Below are 18,375 nucleotides of genomic sequence, written 5' to 3' on the forward strand. Positions count from 1 at the left end.
GCCCCCCACTAGAGTAGACACCACCCATCCTCCTGCCAGCTCTGTCCATTGGCCATGCTGCTAATCATACTGTGGTTGCCTGGTCAGTAGTTGGGGCTTTATTCCCATGTGCCACCAGGCTGGCATCTGCATCACATCCTAAGTGCTTACATTCATCTGTCACGTTCATATATTTGCAGGTTATTTCTAGAGATATTCAAAGCTCACCAGCCCTGTTGACCATGCAGACTCATTTTAACCATTTTCTCTCCACCACTAGCTTATTTGCCATTTACTCCACTACTTTGTCAAGGGAGTGAAACAATTTTTGGTAGTGATGGATGTTGCTGTCATATTGTGTGCACTGATGGATTCTTTTTGGTTGAGTTTGGTTCATGCTGAAGGCAGTATAAAAGGGTGGAAATAAAGAGGATTACTTGGAATATTTGCCATTTACTCCACTACTTTGTCAAGGGAGTGAAACAACTTTTGGTAGTGATGGATGTTGCTGTCATATTGTGTGCACTGATGGATTCTTTTTGGTTGAGTTTGGTTCATGCTGAAGGCAGTATAAAAGGGTGGAAATAAAGAGGATTACTTGGAATATTTGGTGTGCAAATGACAGATCCTTTTCAACATAAGCAATGATTTAGGGCTTAATTCAACATCAATTTTAAGTGTTATTTGTAGAAGTTGAGATAATTTAAATGTTATATCTGATTAATGTTTAAATCAGATCATTTCCATTGTTCATTAGCACGATGAAGTTTCAGTCCTGAGTGAGGTCTGTGAGACAAAAGTGCTTAATCTGCAATGCATTTATGATTTATTTTATTTGAAGTTCATTTTTAGGTCAGCCAGTGCTGGTCAGTTATTTTCTTCTTTTATTCCCAGGTTTATTGTATTGGGGGGGGGGGTCTGTTTTGTTTCCTTTTTTGGTGTTTTTTTTCTCCTAGGAAATTAGGAAGCTTTCACTGAATTTTTTTTTTTGGGGGGGAGCGGGGTTTCTAAACTTTATTTACTGCATGATCACCAGACTTTGGGTACCACATTTGAATTTTTATTCTTTATTTTTCACATTGCAGTTATGTTCTTACTGATAATGTTTTAAGGCTTAAAAAGCTAATATTGTTCATTTTAATCTATGTGCTTTATTATTTCATTACATGACAGCAGCTCATATGTATTTTTACAGGAGCCATGTTGCTGTGATTGACCTGAAAGCAATGAGCTGCTCAGGTACAGTACACACTTGATTAATGTATCAGTCTTGAATCATACCTTTGTGTTATGATTGTTTTTAACCTCTCGTCATTTATAAATTCTGTTAGTTCCTTTAGACTGGGTTTCCATGTTAGAGCTAGTTAAGATCCAGTCTTGATTGTTAAACATAGAATAAAGTGCAGTATACCTGTCCTAGAGTTATTTCTTTTTTCCTTGTTTATAGTAATGTTTTTGTTGTCACAGTTGTAGAACAATCATTGTAGAGTCCTCAAGCTGTGCTTCTTAGTGTCATTTAGTTTCCGCATTTCTCCAAAAAAGTACATGCTGACAGTAGTAGTTAGGCTGATCATTGTACAAATAAAATTACTTTTGTGAAAGAGACTGAAAATTAAAATGCTGTTCATTCATTCCTTCATTTTTCTTATGTCTAGTTTATAAAGTGGCATTGCATGAGAGCTAAAATCTATCATAGTAAGCAAATGGTAAGGAGAGGGCACCTGTCCATAACAGGATGTATAAAACAAACACACACCTGACAGTTTATAAGATCACCAACTTACCTGTAAGCATGCCTTTGGGACATAAGAGGAAATTGGAGACCTCAGTGAAAAGTTGTGTGGAAATAGGAGAGACGTTTTCCTCTCTGTGTAGAAGCCATCTAGCCAGGAACTGAGCACACAGTCCTAAATGCTACATAAGACTGCCACCCCAAATTTACTCATTGGAATTGAATGTCATGAAATGATGCACCCATTGCAGAGACCTACATTCCAAAGGTGTAGTCCAACTTGTGACTTTGAGATCCTGAACTAAATCTCATTTATTACTGCTTGGTAGTAACTTGATTAAAGTGTAGCTATCATTCTAAGTCTTTTGGATTAAGCACTTGGGCTTCAGACCAGTTGTTTTACATTAGGAAGGTTTGTGGCCTGCACTGTGGTGGCAGGACAGGTAGCTTACATCCTTCTAAGTTGGGAACTGCTGATTGAGGGTTCAGTGTCTGTTATTCTAAAAGTGTATTAGTTCTGGTTTAAGCACTTGGGCTTCAGGCCAGTTATTTTACATTAAGAAGGTTCGTGGTCTGCACTCTTTTGGGAGGAGAGGCTGGACTCTGCCCTTCTGAGCTAGGAATTTCTGGTTAAAGGCTTATAGTGCCTGCATATTTGAACTGTTTCTTACTGAAATTGGTACACCTTGTTTGCTGTAGCATAGACTAGATCCAGGCCTGCTGAATCTACCTTTGTTTGTATGCTTGTTGTTTGTTTGCTTGTTATTTCCCTGAAACGCTAATTCCACCTAAAACGCGGCTTTTCAGCACCTGTGGATCCCTAGTGATATCTGCACTGCTTACTGTACTTATTTCCTTGTTTCACTTGAAAGAAAGTTACTGTTTGTCGTTTTTGCATTTAAGTTACCTGTAACACATTGCATTTAAGTTACCTGGCACTTGCTCACTAAGTCAGCACTAAAAAATTAAAAGCACTACACCCTCACAAACTTCCCTTGAGTACCTTGATCCCATTGGCCCTTTTTTCAATTATAAAGGAATTCCCAATACTATTCTAGCATGTCCAAAGGTCAGTTGTCAGTCTCCTCTCCGGTCCAGCTGGTGAATCTGGGAATCTTGAGGCAATGTTACAACTGCCTCATGTACACAGACAACCCTCTCCTCCTCCCAACAAATTCCAACACATGTGAGAGATGCAACCATATAGCCAAACTGGAGGCTAAGCTCTCTCAACTCAGTAACCAGTCAGGAGGAGAAGGAAACCACACTCACTACAATTCCAGTCTCACATAGACCTACCACGACAGCAAACCAAACACATAAACACACAAAAACATATTCGGAGGCTCTAAATAAAAATCTGCCTAAGCAGCAGAGACCTCCAAAGCAGACACCCAAGCAACCGCTACCCCAAAACAAAACATGTGCAACACATAGCTCACGAAACCAGTGTGTCAAACAGTCACAGCCCTTAAGGCTAAACAACACACTGACGTCCCGCTCACCAGGCTGAACAAGGAGAAGGTCACGGTGAGCTGCCTGTCGGGCGCTAGGATCCGCCACATAACACAAGCACTCAGGTCACTCCAAGGCAAGTACAAATATGACTCAGTCATTGTCCATGCTGGTGTGAATGACCTGAGACGTACCTCCCTGGACTACATGAAAAGAGACATAGAGGAGCTCTCTGAGCATGTAGCCCAGGCCGGTATGACCCTGACCTTGAGTAGCATCTTACCCTCACCAAGAATGATGCCACAATATGAAGACAAGATGATCAATTTCAACTATTGGCTTAAGTATTGGTGTCATTCAAAGGGGATCCAATGCCTGTCAGCCTGGGATGACATGCTCGACAAGCCATGATGCTTCACTAGGGACGGCTTGCACCTGTCACCCCTTGGCTTTCGGATATTGGCAAAGGCTCTTGCTACCCCCATAGTGCCTTTTTTAGGCAAGGCTCAAAAGACAAACCCACCTCCATAGGTATCACAAGGGATAAGAAACTAAGAGTAATGCTACTCAACGCCAGAAGTCTAAACCTCAAGATGCACCCACTCGAAACCCTCCTTAGCATGGAGAACATCGATATCTGTGCAGTAACAGAAACCTGGTTCAAGGCTCCCGAGAGCACCCCAGCACTACCAAGTTATACCTCATACCATGCTTTTCGGCCCCAAAACTTAGACTGAACCACAAAAGGAGGGGGAGTATCAATATTCGTCAAAGATACCCACACCTCCAGGTTGGTTGCACAGCACGAAGCGTCAGAGACTATCCATGTGCAACGAACAGTGGGTAAAACTGCCTTCCAGTTTATAGCCTGCTATAGACCACCCTCCCAAACCCAGGAACCCCACTCGGCCTTCCTGAGAACACTGGAAAATATGAAGGTCTCTCCAAACGCCATTATATTGGGCGACTTCAACTACCCAAACATAGACTGGGAGCATTACTCTAGCTCCAACACCCTAGCCCAAAGTTTCCTAGAATTTATAAACTCAAATGCTATGGAACAACTTGTTACCACTCCCACAAGAGGGGAAAACATACTGGACCTGATCATCACCAACATGTGGACTCTATGCTCCAGACCAGAAGTGTATCCCTCACTGGTAAGATCAGACCATAAACTAATCTCACTGGATATTCACATCCCGACCCCACCCCCTGCCCAGAAAACCACAGTGAAAAACTTTTCTAAAGCAAATTTCACACTCCTCAAAACCAAGGTGGAATCCTTCAAAGCCCCCGGGCCTGTGGAAAATACAGCCCAGACCGCAGAATCCTTTATAAACGCATTCTATGAACACCTTCAGGAATGCATGGATCATGCAATCCCAAATAAAACCAAGACCCAATCCTCCAAAGGCAGACGTCCTGTCTGGTGGACCCCACAAACTATGCAGTAGAAGGAGAAAGCTACTACATGATAGAGCAAAATCCCAAAAAGGGAAGGCATCTCTCATTAGTATTAGCAAAAAACTACGGGCACTCATAAAATCGTCTAAGGCCAGTTTCGAGAGAGAAATTGCACATCACAAGGCTTTCTTTAGTTATGTTAGGAACCTGGGTGGGAATTCCCAGATATGCTCAGAATTAGTCCAAAATGACAAAAAAATACACCGAACCCACAGACATTGCTAACATCCTAGCTGACAGGTTCAGCGCAAACTCCCCCCCCACCAAAGGGCAAATATCTATCCCAGAAGAGTGCTGCTCCCCTGACATCTCAGATGCTCAGGTAAGAGCCGCCCTCTCCAAAGCAAAAAACACAGCATCAATGGGACCAGACGGTGTCCTGGGCTGCATCCTACATGAACTCCAAGAAGAGCTAAACCCAAACGTAAAACTACTGTTCAGTCTCAGCCTTACTACAGGATATGTACCCGAAGAGTGACATACAGCAACAGTGGTCCCTCTCCACAAAGGTGGTGCCTCAACGGATCCTGGAAACTATCGCCCCATAAGCCTGACTAGCTTGGTCTGCAAAGCTATGGAAAGGATCATCATGGACCTCATAAATAAAGATATTGGGGACCTACAGACACTGGATCCTACCCAGTTTGACTTTGTTAAGGGCAGATCCTGCCTCTTAAACCTGGTCGATTTCTTTGAAACAGTCACCAAGGTCATTGACGAGGGGAAGGTGGTCCACACAACCTACCTGTACCTCGCAAAAGCCTTCGATACAGTACCCCACTCGGGCATTATAGATCAGCTCACCAGCTTAAATATAAACCCCTATGTCACTAGATGGGTTGCAAACTGGCTCAAGGACAGAACCCACATGGTTAGAATTGCTGGAGCCATGTCAGACTCCAAACCAGTTAGAAGTGGCGTCCCACAAGGCTCAGTCCTGGGACCTCTCTTGTTCAGTATATATTTCTCGGAGGTACAGGCCAACACGGAAGGACTGTGGCTGACCAAGTTCGCAGATGACTGCAAACTGGGTGCCATAATCGACTCTCCAGCCGACACAAGCATCCTCCAAAAGGGCCTCATAGAAACAGACAACTGGTGCCAGAGCCATGGCCTCAAGCTAAACGCCAAAAAGTGTATAGTCATCCCCTTTGGCAAAAACAAAGTGCCCACAAATTACCACATAGGTGGTAATCCATTAAGTACAGAAGAAGTAATTAGGGACCTGGGGACCCAAGTTGATAGCAATCTCTCATTTGACAATCACGTGGCCAAAGTGGTTAGAAAAACATTTTATATAGCCGACCTAATCATGAAGGGATTCACATCTAGATCAGGGGTGGTCATCGTGCCCCTTTACTCATCCCTCATCAGGCCCATAATTGAGTACAATGCCCCTTTTGGGATGTACCTTACCAGACACCTGCAGCAACTGGAAAGACCCCAAAAGTACCTCACCAAGAGGATCAAAGGGCTCAAACAGATGCCATATGCTGCCCGGTTAAAGAAACTCCAGCTCTACTCAGTGGCATACCGCCTGCTCAGAAGCGATCTGTGCCTGATGTATAAAGCCATGTCCAACCCGGAATTAATGGACATGCTGCACCTCAGAAAATCCAAATCCCATCGAGCTCTGGCTCGAGAGACTTGAACCTCAGCACTGAAATAAATAGGACATGCTGGAGGGACAGATTCATAACCCAGAGGCTCCCTTCACTCTGGAATAAAATCCCAGTCCAGGTTAGGCAGAGTCCCTCATTGACTCTCTTCAAGAGGAATCCTGATGAGTGGATGGGAGATCGTAGGTTTACCCCGGGTATCACTTTGTGTCACTTTTAGACAGAGGCACAGTATACTAACCTCGAAAAAGGGCATAGCAAAATTAATTTAAAATGGGTGGCGAAAGCCAAACACACTCTGGCTAGGCTTATAAATGCCCTAGGGCAGATGCCTAGTATGAACCTATGAACCTATGTTGATATGTCTTGCTATCACCTTCCATTCTAAAATTTGCTTTCAGACTTCAGCTGAAATTACCACAGAAAATGTAAAACTGCTATTACTGCTCACTTTAAACACAGCTACCTGTGCAATTATGGAGGTACCTAGGCATTTTAAGCAACTGGCTTTCTCTCTTCTCTTTGCCTGTTACATTTAGGAATGAAAAGGTTGGCCTTGATATCTGGAAGCTTTAAATATACAGGCTTCCTGTTTTAATACTTAGTATATAAAACTAGTTTTATATCTTTATTCATACCTACTGTTCTACTGATGCAGCCTTTATCCAGAAGTATATAACCTTAACAGACTGCTTAATTGTTTGCAAGGTAAATGGTGTTGTAAGTTACACATGTATTGCTTTAAAACTTATGATGATTGTAGTATGTGTCAGAGTTTAGAAACTATATTTTGTGGTCCATTGTCTTGGATCATTGCACAGTCTGGAATGCATGTAGATGAAGCTTACCACGTAACTAGTGACCATTTCACATATAGACTATCCTGATTATTCACATATTGCATGGTATCAAAAATAAATTTAAAATAAATTGTTTTGTCTTTTGTTTGAGAAGTGATTGAGCTACTTTCACGTGATCTCACTTCAGGGTAGTTTGACTGAGACTGGAGAGTGCAGATTCAGGAGCTTGGTTTATCCCTGGCTCTGAGTGGAATAGCTGAGAAGCCTAATAAAAGATAAAGTATAGTGTGCATTTGTGTGCTGCAAGAGAAGAAGCCCTGAATGTTTATGTTTGTGTTCCAAGAGGAAGAAAGAGAAATATTGCTGTGATGAGATGGGTACAGAAAGCTAATTAACTAGTCTTCAAAGGTATAGATTTTAGGATAAAAGCTGTTCGTGTTTTGCTGTCCATGAGTGAGGCACAAGGTCCTTCAGAATGCATACATGTTTGTATTTCTGAATTCAAGACTCTAGCCCAGGACTGAATTTGGTGAGTTAATGTAGATATTAGTTTCAAAGCTAAGTCACATATGGAGAGTCTAAGATGGCACAGCAGTGTAAGCAGCAAAAAACAGAGCTCTGCACTAAGGACAGCATAAAACAGCAAAAGCCTGCAAACTCTTGAAGATTGTAAAGAAAAATTAGTAGCTGAAGTGCCTGTCACATCCAGAAGGTCAACAAAGAACAGAAAAAGTGAAGTAAACGGGAGAACTTTGAAAACTCAGAAGGAGCTGGAAAGCAGTGTGATAGAGCACAGTTGGGAAAAGCAGGTGGTAGTGAACTGTTGGAGGAAAATACTCTTCAGTCACTGTAGCGATAAAGAATGACCAAATGCATTTTTACATTTTCGATATAAGTGGTTCGATGTTGTGTGTATGCGTATATCTTTCTTTCTCTTTATAAACATATATGTATATATATGAATATATATGTGTGTGTGTGTGTGTATATATATATATATATATATATATATATATATAAAATATATATACATATATATATATATATATATATACATGTATGTATGTATACACATATGTATGTGTGTATATGCATGTGTGTCTGTGTGCGCATATATATATATATATATGTGTGTGTGTGTGTAAGTGGAGAATTAACAGAAGAATGCAGGAAGTGAGTGGTTTTTACAAGGCATTCAGAGGAAGTAACGGTTATGCAAATTGCTGAAAAAGAAGAAAGGAAAATGATAGAATGACAAACTATGAGCAAATGATACAGAAACTGGCTGAACTAGAGGACAGGTCACTCAGAGACAAGCTCGTGTTTATAGCAGTAATGAACAAAATGAAGTGAAGGCTTGTAAAGTCTTTATGAGAAAATTCCTTGGCACCTGGGCTGCACTGTCTGTTGTTGATACTAAAGCAGAAAGAGCACACAGAGTAAATATTCCTCTTTGAGACCAAGGAAGTACCTAAGATCTATATTGCTTAAACTGCACACATATCAACTAAAAGAGGATTTTTTTTTCTGTTTAGTGGTGGAAGGGAGCAATTTTTAAGGTAGGAGATGCAAGTGGACACATTTCATTACAAACATGAACTAAGAGAGCCTTTTTCTCTTTTCCAAAAGGCTCTGCAGAGAAATGAAACTAAGTTTCAGGATACTGTATCCTGTATTACTTTAATCTTCTGTCCATTTGGATTAAAAACCTATGCAGACCCTTGACAGGCACAAGATAAACTGACAAAAAGAAAAGAAAGTTTTGGGATAGGAGAAGGTGATAAGCGAACAAGCAGCCAGTCAACAAATCTTGAAAAGCAAATTAAGGACACTTACCCTTTCCTGTTTTCCAAAAGAGAATGGAGGATAAAACGAAAGCGACGAAACGATGGGAGTTGCATTCTAAACGATGCTTTACAGTCATTTCAAATTGGTAAGTAACTGATGGAAAATAACTATCTGACTAATATAAATGTAGTAATATAAGTGTTACATTTTAAAGTATATTTAAAAATAAAAGTTTATGTCTAACTCAAGGGGAAGGCAGTACTGCATGCTAAGAAAGTCCTTGTTTCAATCTGAAAACTGTGTTATGTTGCTTTAAATAAAGATACTTTGAAAGTGTGTGTGCATTGTGAGAAGAAGTAAATCAATAATGAGTGAGAAAGTAAACTAATTTATATGTGTTTGAAAACAGTAGGTGATACTGAATTGAGTTAGTACTGGTAATACATGCAGTAAATCTGTGAATGCAAATGAAGTTAATTTGACAAGTATGTTGACTGAAAGTTGGCTAAACAACAAGATTCACAGAAACAGCACACTGGGAATAAATGCAAGGAAATGTATGTATGGACAAGTGGCCAGAGTAAGACAATTTCTCTTCATCCTCTCAGATTGCCACCTAAATTAGTAAAAGATATACACTGGGAAATATTTTAAAACAATTGAAATCAGCAACTTCCAGTGAGAAAATAATAGCTAGTTAATTTAATTTGCTTAATAATAAAAATTCTCAGTTTGTAGACTGAGGAGTCTTCAGTGCTGTTGAAAAGCAGATAGCCTTCCTTGATAAGCTGTGTTTCATTGCAAGAGAGTGGATTCACTGTGTCTGAATAAATTAGCTTCTTAACATTTTGCAAATAACTACAACTTTTGAAATGTCTAATGAAGGTCAAGGAGGATATGTAAAAATCTGCACTGGGTATGGAAAGGAACAATCTGTCAAAATGAATATACAGACTAACAGAATAAAGACAGCATGACTATCCAGCAAAACAAGGATAAACAGACAGCTCTGGAAAGTAAATACTGAAGGCAAACAAAGTAAATTGTTCAGTGATTTATAATAGCTGTTGTTTTCATGTTCAATGTTCCAGCACTGACTCTTGGGTCTTCCTGTCATGCAGAAACCTGTGAACAATCTGATTTTCAGAGTCTTTACATCATCTCTAGCCAACGGACATCTGAAGACCAGTGTCTGCACATTAGGATATAAGGAAGGGTATCTGTTGGTGCCATCTTTAGTTTTCCTACCAGTACAATCCAATGTGCTTCACATGTATTTAATGCACTTGCAGTCTGTCATCTGCTCCTTTTTTTAGAGAACCTTTTTATTCTTCCTGTTCTATAAGTACCCCTTTTGGGGAAAATTTTCTACTAATTTAATGTTCAAAAAGGTCAACAGTGCTTGAATTGTGGGAAGCAAATCTGACATATAGATTGTTCTGCTTGTGGTTTAAGCATGACATCTCTAGGTGTCCTTACTGTACAAAATTCCATGCAAAAACTTTCAAAGTAGGTGAAGGTACTACCCATCAATATGGAGTCCTCCTCTTCGGCTTCCACAGTGGCATTGCACTCCACTGCTACTGCAGGTCCTCCACAGATTCTGGAGATGGCAAGCATCATTCCAAAGAATGGAAAGACTGAAAGGCCAAGAACTGTAATGTTACTGAAACAGTTCAAATTATAGGTCTTAAGTTGACCAACCCAGGTGAGGCATCTTTGTAGCCCCCTGGTCTAGTGACCCCTAGGCCTTAATCCCCTGGGGCAACTCCTTTGGTGGCCACCATGGTTTCTGGCCTAAATAAAATGTTAGCCTGGCACACACAGTCTTGTCTCAGGTCACTCTGCAGGCCTCAGCTTCTAATGCCCATATCATGGGTATTGATGGAGACTCCTTGTCTTCCTTAACTACTGAAGCTACAACCAAAGTCACAGTCAAACGACGACATCCTGTGGTCACCCTTTTAAAATTAACCAAACAGAATTGAATGACTTATTTTTCTTTGCCACCACCTCTGACCACAGTTCCTCAGATCAAGGCCAAGACCTCCTTAAAGTAGCATTCTTCCACTTCTGAGGCATCCTCATCTAAAAAGAGCTGGGAAATAGACTTTCAGAAAGAGAAAGATACCTCTAGCTCTGAGGATGAGGAGGACTTGTCATACTGTGGCCACATTCCACCTCAAATTTACCCAGATGACACCCTCTCTTCCTCCTTCCCCTGGTGACCTAACATTTGGGGATAGCCTGCACAGAATGAGAGCTTTGAATTGTCAGTTCCATATGCTAAAGTGCCTTGAATCTTTTCAAGACAAAATGCTAGCTAAAGTGGACTCTTTTGTGAATAGAACCTTATCCAAGGTAATTCAGGAGATAGCCAGAGAAGCTTTGCAAGTCTCCATACACTCCCTAAAATGTGGCTATGATGCCATCCTGCAGAGCAGCTGCAATAGGTCCTGTCTTCACAAGACATGCATGGCTCAGGACCCAGTCACTGTCAAATCAGGTAAAGGCTGAACTGCTAGATACTCCATTAGACAAGGAATTTCTTTTTGGTCCTCCAGTTGAACAAGTTTTTGAAAAAATGGATGAAAAAGGAAGGCAAATTAAAACTGTGAAATAATTTAACTTGTTTCTGACCCCAGGGTACAGGAGGAACTACCCTTCTAAACCTTGATCTTTTCCATCTAGACAAAGATCAGGGAAGGCCTCCCAGTGGCAAAAAACCAAGACAATTGAGGAGACGGCAACCAGGGATGTTACACAGAGCAGGAGCTCCAAAGAGCCCATCCAGCACCCAGAATAACTGTAACCATGTTTTATCTCATCCTCCTTTACTCCTTCCCACCCTTCTGGCAGGAAGACTCTCTTTCCTAAACCAATGGAAATCCACCACCGGGGATCAATGGATCCTCAACATCATAGAAAAGGGGTACTGTATTCAGTTTAGAGAAATACCACCCTTCTTGGGCATTCCAAAGCCACCAAAAGAGCAAAAAAGCCTCTTGTCATCTGTCCTTATGGACCTTTTTTCACCAAAGAATCCATTCATCCTGTCCCTCCAGGACAAGAGGGAAAAGTCTTCTACTCAAGGTTATTTTTATTTCCAAGAAAGGAGGGCACCTGGAGGCCCATCTATGATCTCTCAAGGCTAAACAAGTTCCTCAACGTCCCAAAATTCAAAATGCTTATGTTGCAAAAATTACAGCTTATGATCTTCCAAGATGTCTGTGTGGTACTCTAGACCTAAAAGACACTCGTCTCCATGTCAGTATAGGAGGCAGCCACATAACATAACTACGATTTGGAGAAACAGGGTCTCACTTCCAGTTCTGTGCCATACCATTTCGGCTATTTGCTGCTTCCAGAGTTTCACAAAGTGTCTAGTTCGTACTCTAGTGGTTCATATTTGCCCTACTTAGTTGACTGACTCATTCAGTGAAAATCAACATGAGAGACTCTAGACACGTACAGATCACCCATAGGCTGCTTTCAGGAGGTAGGTCTCTCTTTAAATCTTCAAAAATCACAAACTCTTCCTCAAACAAGGATCCTCTTTCTGTGAGCCCTCATAGATTCAATTCAACAGAAAGCCTTTATTCTCTTCTTGTGGTCACTAATTAATTCCTGATCTCAAATTACATTGTAAATACTTGACATATATTTGACTGTTTAGTTTGATATTGCTCTTTAAACAAAACATTATATTAAGACTAAATTGCTTAAAATATTTGGATTTACATGGTTTACATTGGTAATTTGTTAAAAGTTACATGTAAGCACTGATTGCCTGATATGAGGCTAATTTTAGTATTGTATAAAAATATAACTGTAAAATGATTTTATCAGCAGTCAGTATTAAAATAAGTGAACCTTTATCATGCATTCATGGAGATTGCACAGTATGTAAAGATGAAAATGTATTTAGTAAAGTATTTACATTATGTTAAAAAAAACATCCGTTTATGAGCCCAGAAATGGTCAAACAAGGAGATTATGAAGATAATCAGATTTAATAGTAAGTAAAGTGAATGACATGTATAGAATGAGTGAAGTTAACATGTCATAAATAAAATAGGACATTGATAAGTGTCATTGTGTAGAGTGACTTGTAATATTTTTTTTTATTAAAATAGAAACATCTTTATTAAATTATCACGTATGACATAGGCAATCATATATTTATATAAATTAAAATAAACCATATTGTCACAATGTTAGTTGCAAACATTGTACATCTGTCCAGTTACTATCAAACATTACATAGCTAATTTAAATTTAGCCTTCTTTTAAGCTTCATTCCTCGTCTGCGTGTACTCTTCCCACAATTTCCATTTTTTCTATGTAATTTGCTCCTACCCTTTTCTAATTATCCCATTTCCAGCTATTTTCTCTCTTACTATATTCACTACTTCTAATACAGATGGTTTAGACTTTGATGTCCATTTCCTAATAATTGCTTTTTTTGGCAGCCACCATAATTACACTCAACAAGGCCTATGTCTCGGCAATTGCAGTTCTGTATCATACTTCAAAAAATAATTTCCTTAGTAATACCAGTTTGCTCACCCAGTATTTCTGATAGAGTAGTCTGCAGGAAATTTTTTTAAAGTCTACCAACTCATTATCCTCTGAAAAAATATATTCCCAATTACCTCTTTCTTCCCCATCACACTTCCAACATTTGATATCTACCTGAGGAAAAATTCTTTGAAGTCTACTTGGGGTATAAAAATACCAACATAAACACTTCCAAGCAAAGATCCTAAATCTTCTAGACTTTGTTGCTTATTTTAGAGACATACGTGCATCCTGACGTTGTTTCTTTGTGGATTGCTTATCCAGTCTCTCTTCCCAACCCTTTCTAACCTTCTTTAATTCTTATAGTTACATTGCAGTATTTTATACACTCTATTAATTATTCCTTTTTAACAGCAGCTTCTGTTCTGAATTCTACTAAAAACTCTACCAGTGCCAGTGTTTTGCTTAGGATTTCCATTTCTCTTTGCCTATACTGTGATATCAGTCCTGGATAGGGAAGGCAGTCTCTAGTCTGCAGTCCAAGTAAATACTTGACCTCTTCCCAATGTGTTACCTTTCCCTCTCTGATTACTTCCTCCCAACACCTTTGTTTTTTTGCTAGTCATTTTTCCAAAAATTCCAGCCCCTTCTTGCCTGTTGCCTGAATCCCTAATTTAAGTCATCCCTATTGGCAGAATCTCCTTTCTCCATTCCCATTTTGGCTTAGTTTTTAGAATACTTTCTGCTACTTTATGAATATAATAATCTCTGTGGTTATTGCTATTCTTCTCAAGGATCTGCATCCAGATTCCCAATCTCTCCTTGTTTCTTGAGCTTCCTCCCTGTTTCATCATCATCCCTTTCCACTTTGAATTATAGCTTTCTGCTTGTGCTATGTATAGGAGACTTAACTGTACAGCTGTGAAATACCCCTTCAAATCGGGTAATCCCAGACCACCTTGTTCTGTTGAAAGAACCATCTTATCCCACTTGACTCTTGCCATCTTCAACTCCCAGATAAAAATTCTTCAGCTCTTTATTAATTGCTATCCACAATTTCTCCTCTGGTTGTAAAAATGTGCCTAACCTCTATATGAAACTAAAGGGACTAAAAACATTTAACTGCTTGTATCCTACTATCCATATCCATACAACAAAGCTTCCAATTTCTCAGTTTTGTATTACCTTTTGTTTAGTCTCCTCCCACATATCCTTAGCTACCACACCCAAATCCTTTTTAATCTATACTGCTATGTTCTTCATGTTCTCTATAAATATGGATATTGCTGAACCAATTTGTGTGTGGTTACATAATTTACAACTATTGCCTTTGTTTTAGCTTCATTAATTTTCTATCCTGAAAAGATTTCAAACTGTCTCAAAATGTTCCACAACACTGAAATGTCCTTTTCTGGTTTTATCAGATATAAAATAATGTAATCTGCAAACAGAGACAGCTTTTCCTGACTGCCATACCAAGTGTATCCTTGAATTTCTGAGCCCCTTATTTTCTTTGCTAGCAGTTCTAAATATAATGCAAATAACAAAGGTGAAAGAGGTCACCCCTCCCTGGTTCATCTGCTCAAACAGAAATTGTCAGAGAGGAACCCACCCAGTTTAACTCTAGCCTTTGATCCCTCATATATCCTCCTAATCACCCTTATAATTTTATCAGGGGATGCAAATGCTTCCATTGCCCTGCTCTTAAACTCCCAGCTTACTCTGTCACTTTCTCTGCATTAAGACCTACCAAGAACAGTGGTATTGTCTTACATTCTGCTTCCCTGTAGATCATCAGTGTTCTGTAATGTTGTCAAGTGTTTGCCTCCCCTCCACAAAACCACATTGATCCATATCTATCAATTTTGGCATTACCTTTGCCATTATTGTAGACATAAACACTTTATTAGCATGTTTTAGGATTGAAATTGGCCTGTATGAAGCAGGATCTAATGGGTTTTTACCCTCTAAGTATTACATCACCGCTTTCTTCCTGGATGCTGATGCATCTCCACCTCTTAAAATACTGTTAAAACCTTCCAGATCTTTATCATTTTTTTCCCTCGTAGCTTTCATAGGTTCATAGGTAGGTACTAGCTATCGACCCAAGGGCCTAAGTAAGCCTAGCCAACAAGATTCCCTGGCTTACGCCACCCAAAAAAGTTAATTTCCTGTGTCCCTGTCGAGCACAGCCAGAGAAGTGATCCCTGGGGTGTATTTCCTATTTCCCATCCACTCATCAAGATTTTTCTTGAAGAGTGCTAATGAGGAACTTTGCTTTACCTAGATGGGTAGCTTGTTCCAGAGTATAGGAAGCCTCTGGGACAGGAATCTATCCCTCCAGCATGTCCTGTTTATTGTGGTGACAAGGTTGTTGTGGTGACAAGGTTTAGGTCCCTAGAGTGTGTAGCTCAGACGGATTAGGATTTCTTTAGGTGTAGCATGTCCAACAGCTCTGGGTTTAACATAGCTTTATATGTTATGCAGAGATCTCCTTGGAGTAGGCGATATGCTACAGAGGAAATCTGGATTTTTTTGAGATGGTCAGTGTAGGGCATCTGTTTGAGGCCAGTAATCCGCTTTGTGAGGTACTTCTGTGGCCTTTCCAGCTGCTGCAGATGTCTTGAGGTACATTCCAAAAGAGACATTGTACTCTGTAATGGGTCTAATGAGTGCCGAGTAGAGGGGAACAATTACCTCTTTTTTCTTGGATGAGAACCTTTTTGTGATGAGGTGTGCCACATAGAAGGATTTCCTGACTACTGTGGAGATGTGATTATCAAAGGAGAGACTACTGTACACCTGGATCTCAAGGTCTCTTATCACACATTCGGCATTAAGTAGACTGCCGTTTATGTGGTAGTTCATGGGTACAGAGTTTTTACCAAAGGGGATGGCAGTGCACTTTTTGGCATTGAGCTTGAGACTATGCCTCTGACACTAGGCATCTATCTTGGTGAGGCCCTTCTGTAGGATGTCCACATCATTTGGGGAATCTACTATGGCTCCTAGTTTGCAGTCATCTGTGGACTTCGTTAGCCAGAGGCCTTCTTTGTTAGCCTGTACTTCAGAGAAGTAGATACCAAGCAGGAGAGGTCCCAGGACTGAACCCTGTGGTACTCCACTTGTCACTGGTTTGAAGTCAGATTTGGAGTCTGCAACTTTTACAGTGTGGGTTCTGTCAGTGAGCCAGTTGGCAACCCATCTTGTGACTTACACAGGAATGCCATCTATTCCTGTATACTTTCTATGGATTGATTATGACTACATGACTTGCAACTTCTCTAAGTCAATTCAAAAATAGTCTACTCCCACTTCTGTCACACTGCTATGTCCTTGCTCAAACCCAGATAGCTCTCGTGCTTTAACTAAAAAAAACAAACAAAGCTAAAAGATAAGTACTTTGTATACTGTGATAAAGAAATATGTATCCTGTCTAACTCTATGTCATTATACCCCCTCCCGCCCTCCTTGCTAATATGTTAATAATGTTACATTTGTAGTAATCTCAGAAATAGTAATGGCAGTCTTGTACTTGTATGTAAGCCTATGTTTTTCTTAAGTTCTTCAGTTCTTTCAGCTCATTACTGTACCTAATTATCAATGTAACTCTGTCTCCATTCCCGGGCCTCCGCTGAAAAAGGACACCAGTCAGTGTCGACGGTTAACAAAAACAATGTAAAAAAAATAAATAAATAAAATAAATAAAATTATATGTTGACTCATTTCCTCCTATCCTAACTGTTGGTAATTGAGCCTCATCTATCTCTAACCTTGGCATATTTAATTCTTCCATTAACATTTCCATTTGTACCTTTTCTTGATTTCCACATTTCTCTGCTTTATACAGACTTTCATAAAATTTTCAAAATAATTCTAGTACCGCTACAGGATCTCTTGTTATTTCCTTATTATAGCCTCCCTAAGCTTGGTGACAACTCTTTCTACTGTCTGTTGCCTGAGCCATTGTGCTAAAAGTTTTCATGCTCTGGAGTTATCAAAATCAGTTGCTTAACAAGAGTCTTTCTAAACTCATGCATATTGTTGAGGTAATCCCTTATTTTCTGTTTAGCATTCTGCAATTGCTCCACCTCTTGTTCTGTGAGATTCCCGCTATTCTGCAATAGTTTCTTTGCCAGTCCCTCTAAATAATTCTTGCTACTTTTTAACCATGTCTTTCTTTCTTTCTTTTAAACCCCACTTAAATTTTTCCCATTCACTAGCTATACTTTCAGAAGAAATGTTTATCTCTATAGCTCCTCTCTTTTCAACCGATAGGTGGGAAAGTGCCAGTGTTTCTTTTTTATTTCATTATCCTGCACATTTATGTTAGATATTATTAGCATGTGATCTGATATAGTTGTTGGATGTGTAGCAAACTTTCAGTTAAATGCACATGTTATTGTGAAATATATATTCTTTAAAAAAAAAAAAAACCAAACAAGAAACATCTTTATTAAATTATCATGTATGACATAGGCCATGTTATATTAATATAACTGGCAATAAACTATAGCAACGCAATCTCAGTTGCAAACATTATACATTCCAAACCTTGCCAACGCAACTGTAGTTGCAACCATTGTACATCACTTTTAACATATCCAGTCATTGTTAGTCAAACATAGCTGATTCAAATCCTGCCTTCTTTTAAACCGTGTTCCTCCTCTGCATGTATTGATCCCACAGTTCCCATTTTTACTATGTAATTTGCTCCTACCCTTTTCTAAAGATCCCAGTTCCAGTTGGTTTAACTCTGTTGCAATCTTCACTACTTCTAGTAAAGTTGGTTTAGAATTTGATTTCCATTTTCTAGTAATTGCTTATTTTTGGCAGCCATCATAATTAGACTCAGCAATGTCTTATTATGTCTAGGCAATTCCGAATTTGTATCATAGTTCAAAAAAATAATTTCCATAGTCCCTACAACTTGCTCACCCAGCATCTCTGACAGAGCAGTCTGCAGGGAATCTTTAAAGTCTACCAACTCATTACACTCCTAGAAAATATGTTC

General features: G+C 39.6%; 1 protein-coding gene across 3 annotated transcripts in view; it reads left to right on the plus strand.

Moving 5' to 3' along the window:
* Window positions 1–18,375, plus strand: part of LOC122809734 — a gene marked incomplete at its 5' end in the record, with an annotated part of 455,767 nt that overhangs the window by 114,342 nt on the left and 323,050 nt on the right. For all 3 annotated transcript variants that reach the window (XM_044081441.1, XM_044081442.1, XM_044081443.1), the window contains 1 exon segment: window positions 1,175–1,218. In XM_044081441.1, coding sequence (XP_043937376.1) covers window positions 1,175–1,218 — 44 coding nt within the window.

Source organism: Protopterus annectens, chromosome 8.part0 (assembly GCF_019279795.1).
Source record: "Protopterus annectens isolate FY-2018-M chromosome 8.part0, PAN1.0, whole genome shotgun sequence".
NCBI classification, from domain to species: domain Eukaryota; kingdom Metazoa; phylum Chordata; order Ceratodontiformes; family Protopteridae; genus Protopterus; species Protopterus annectens.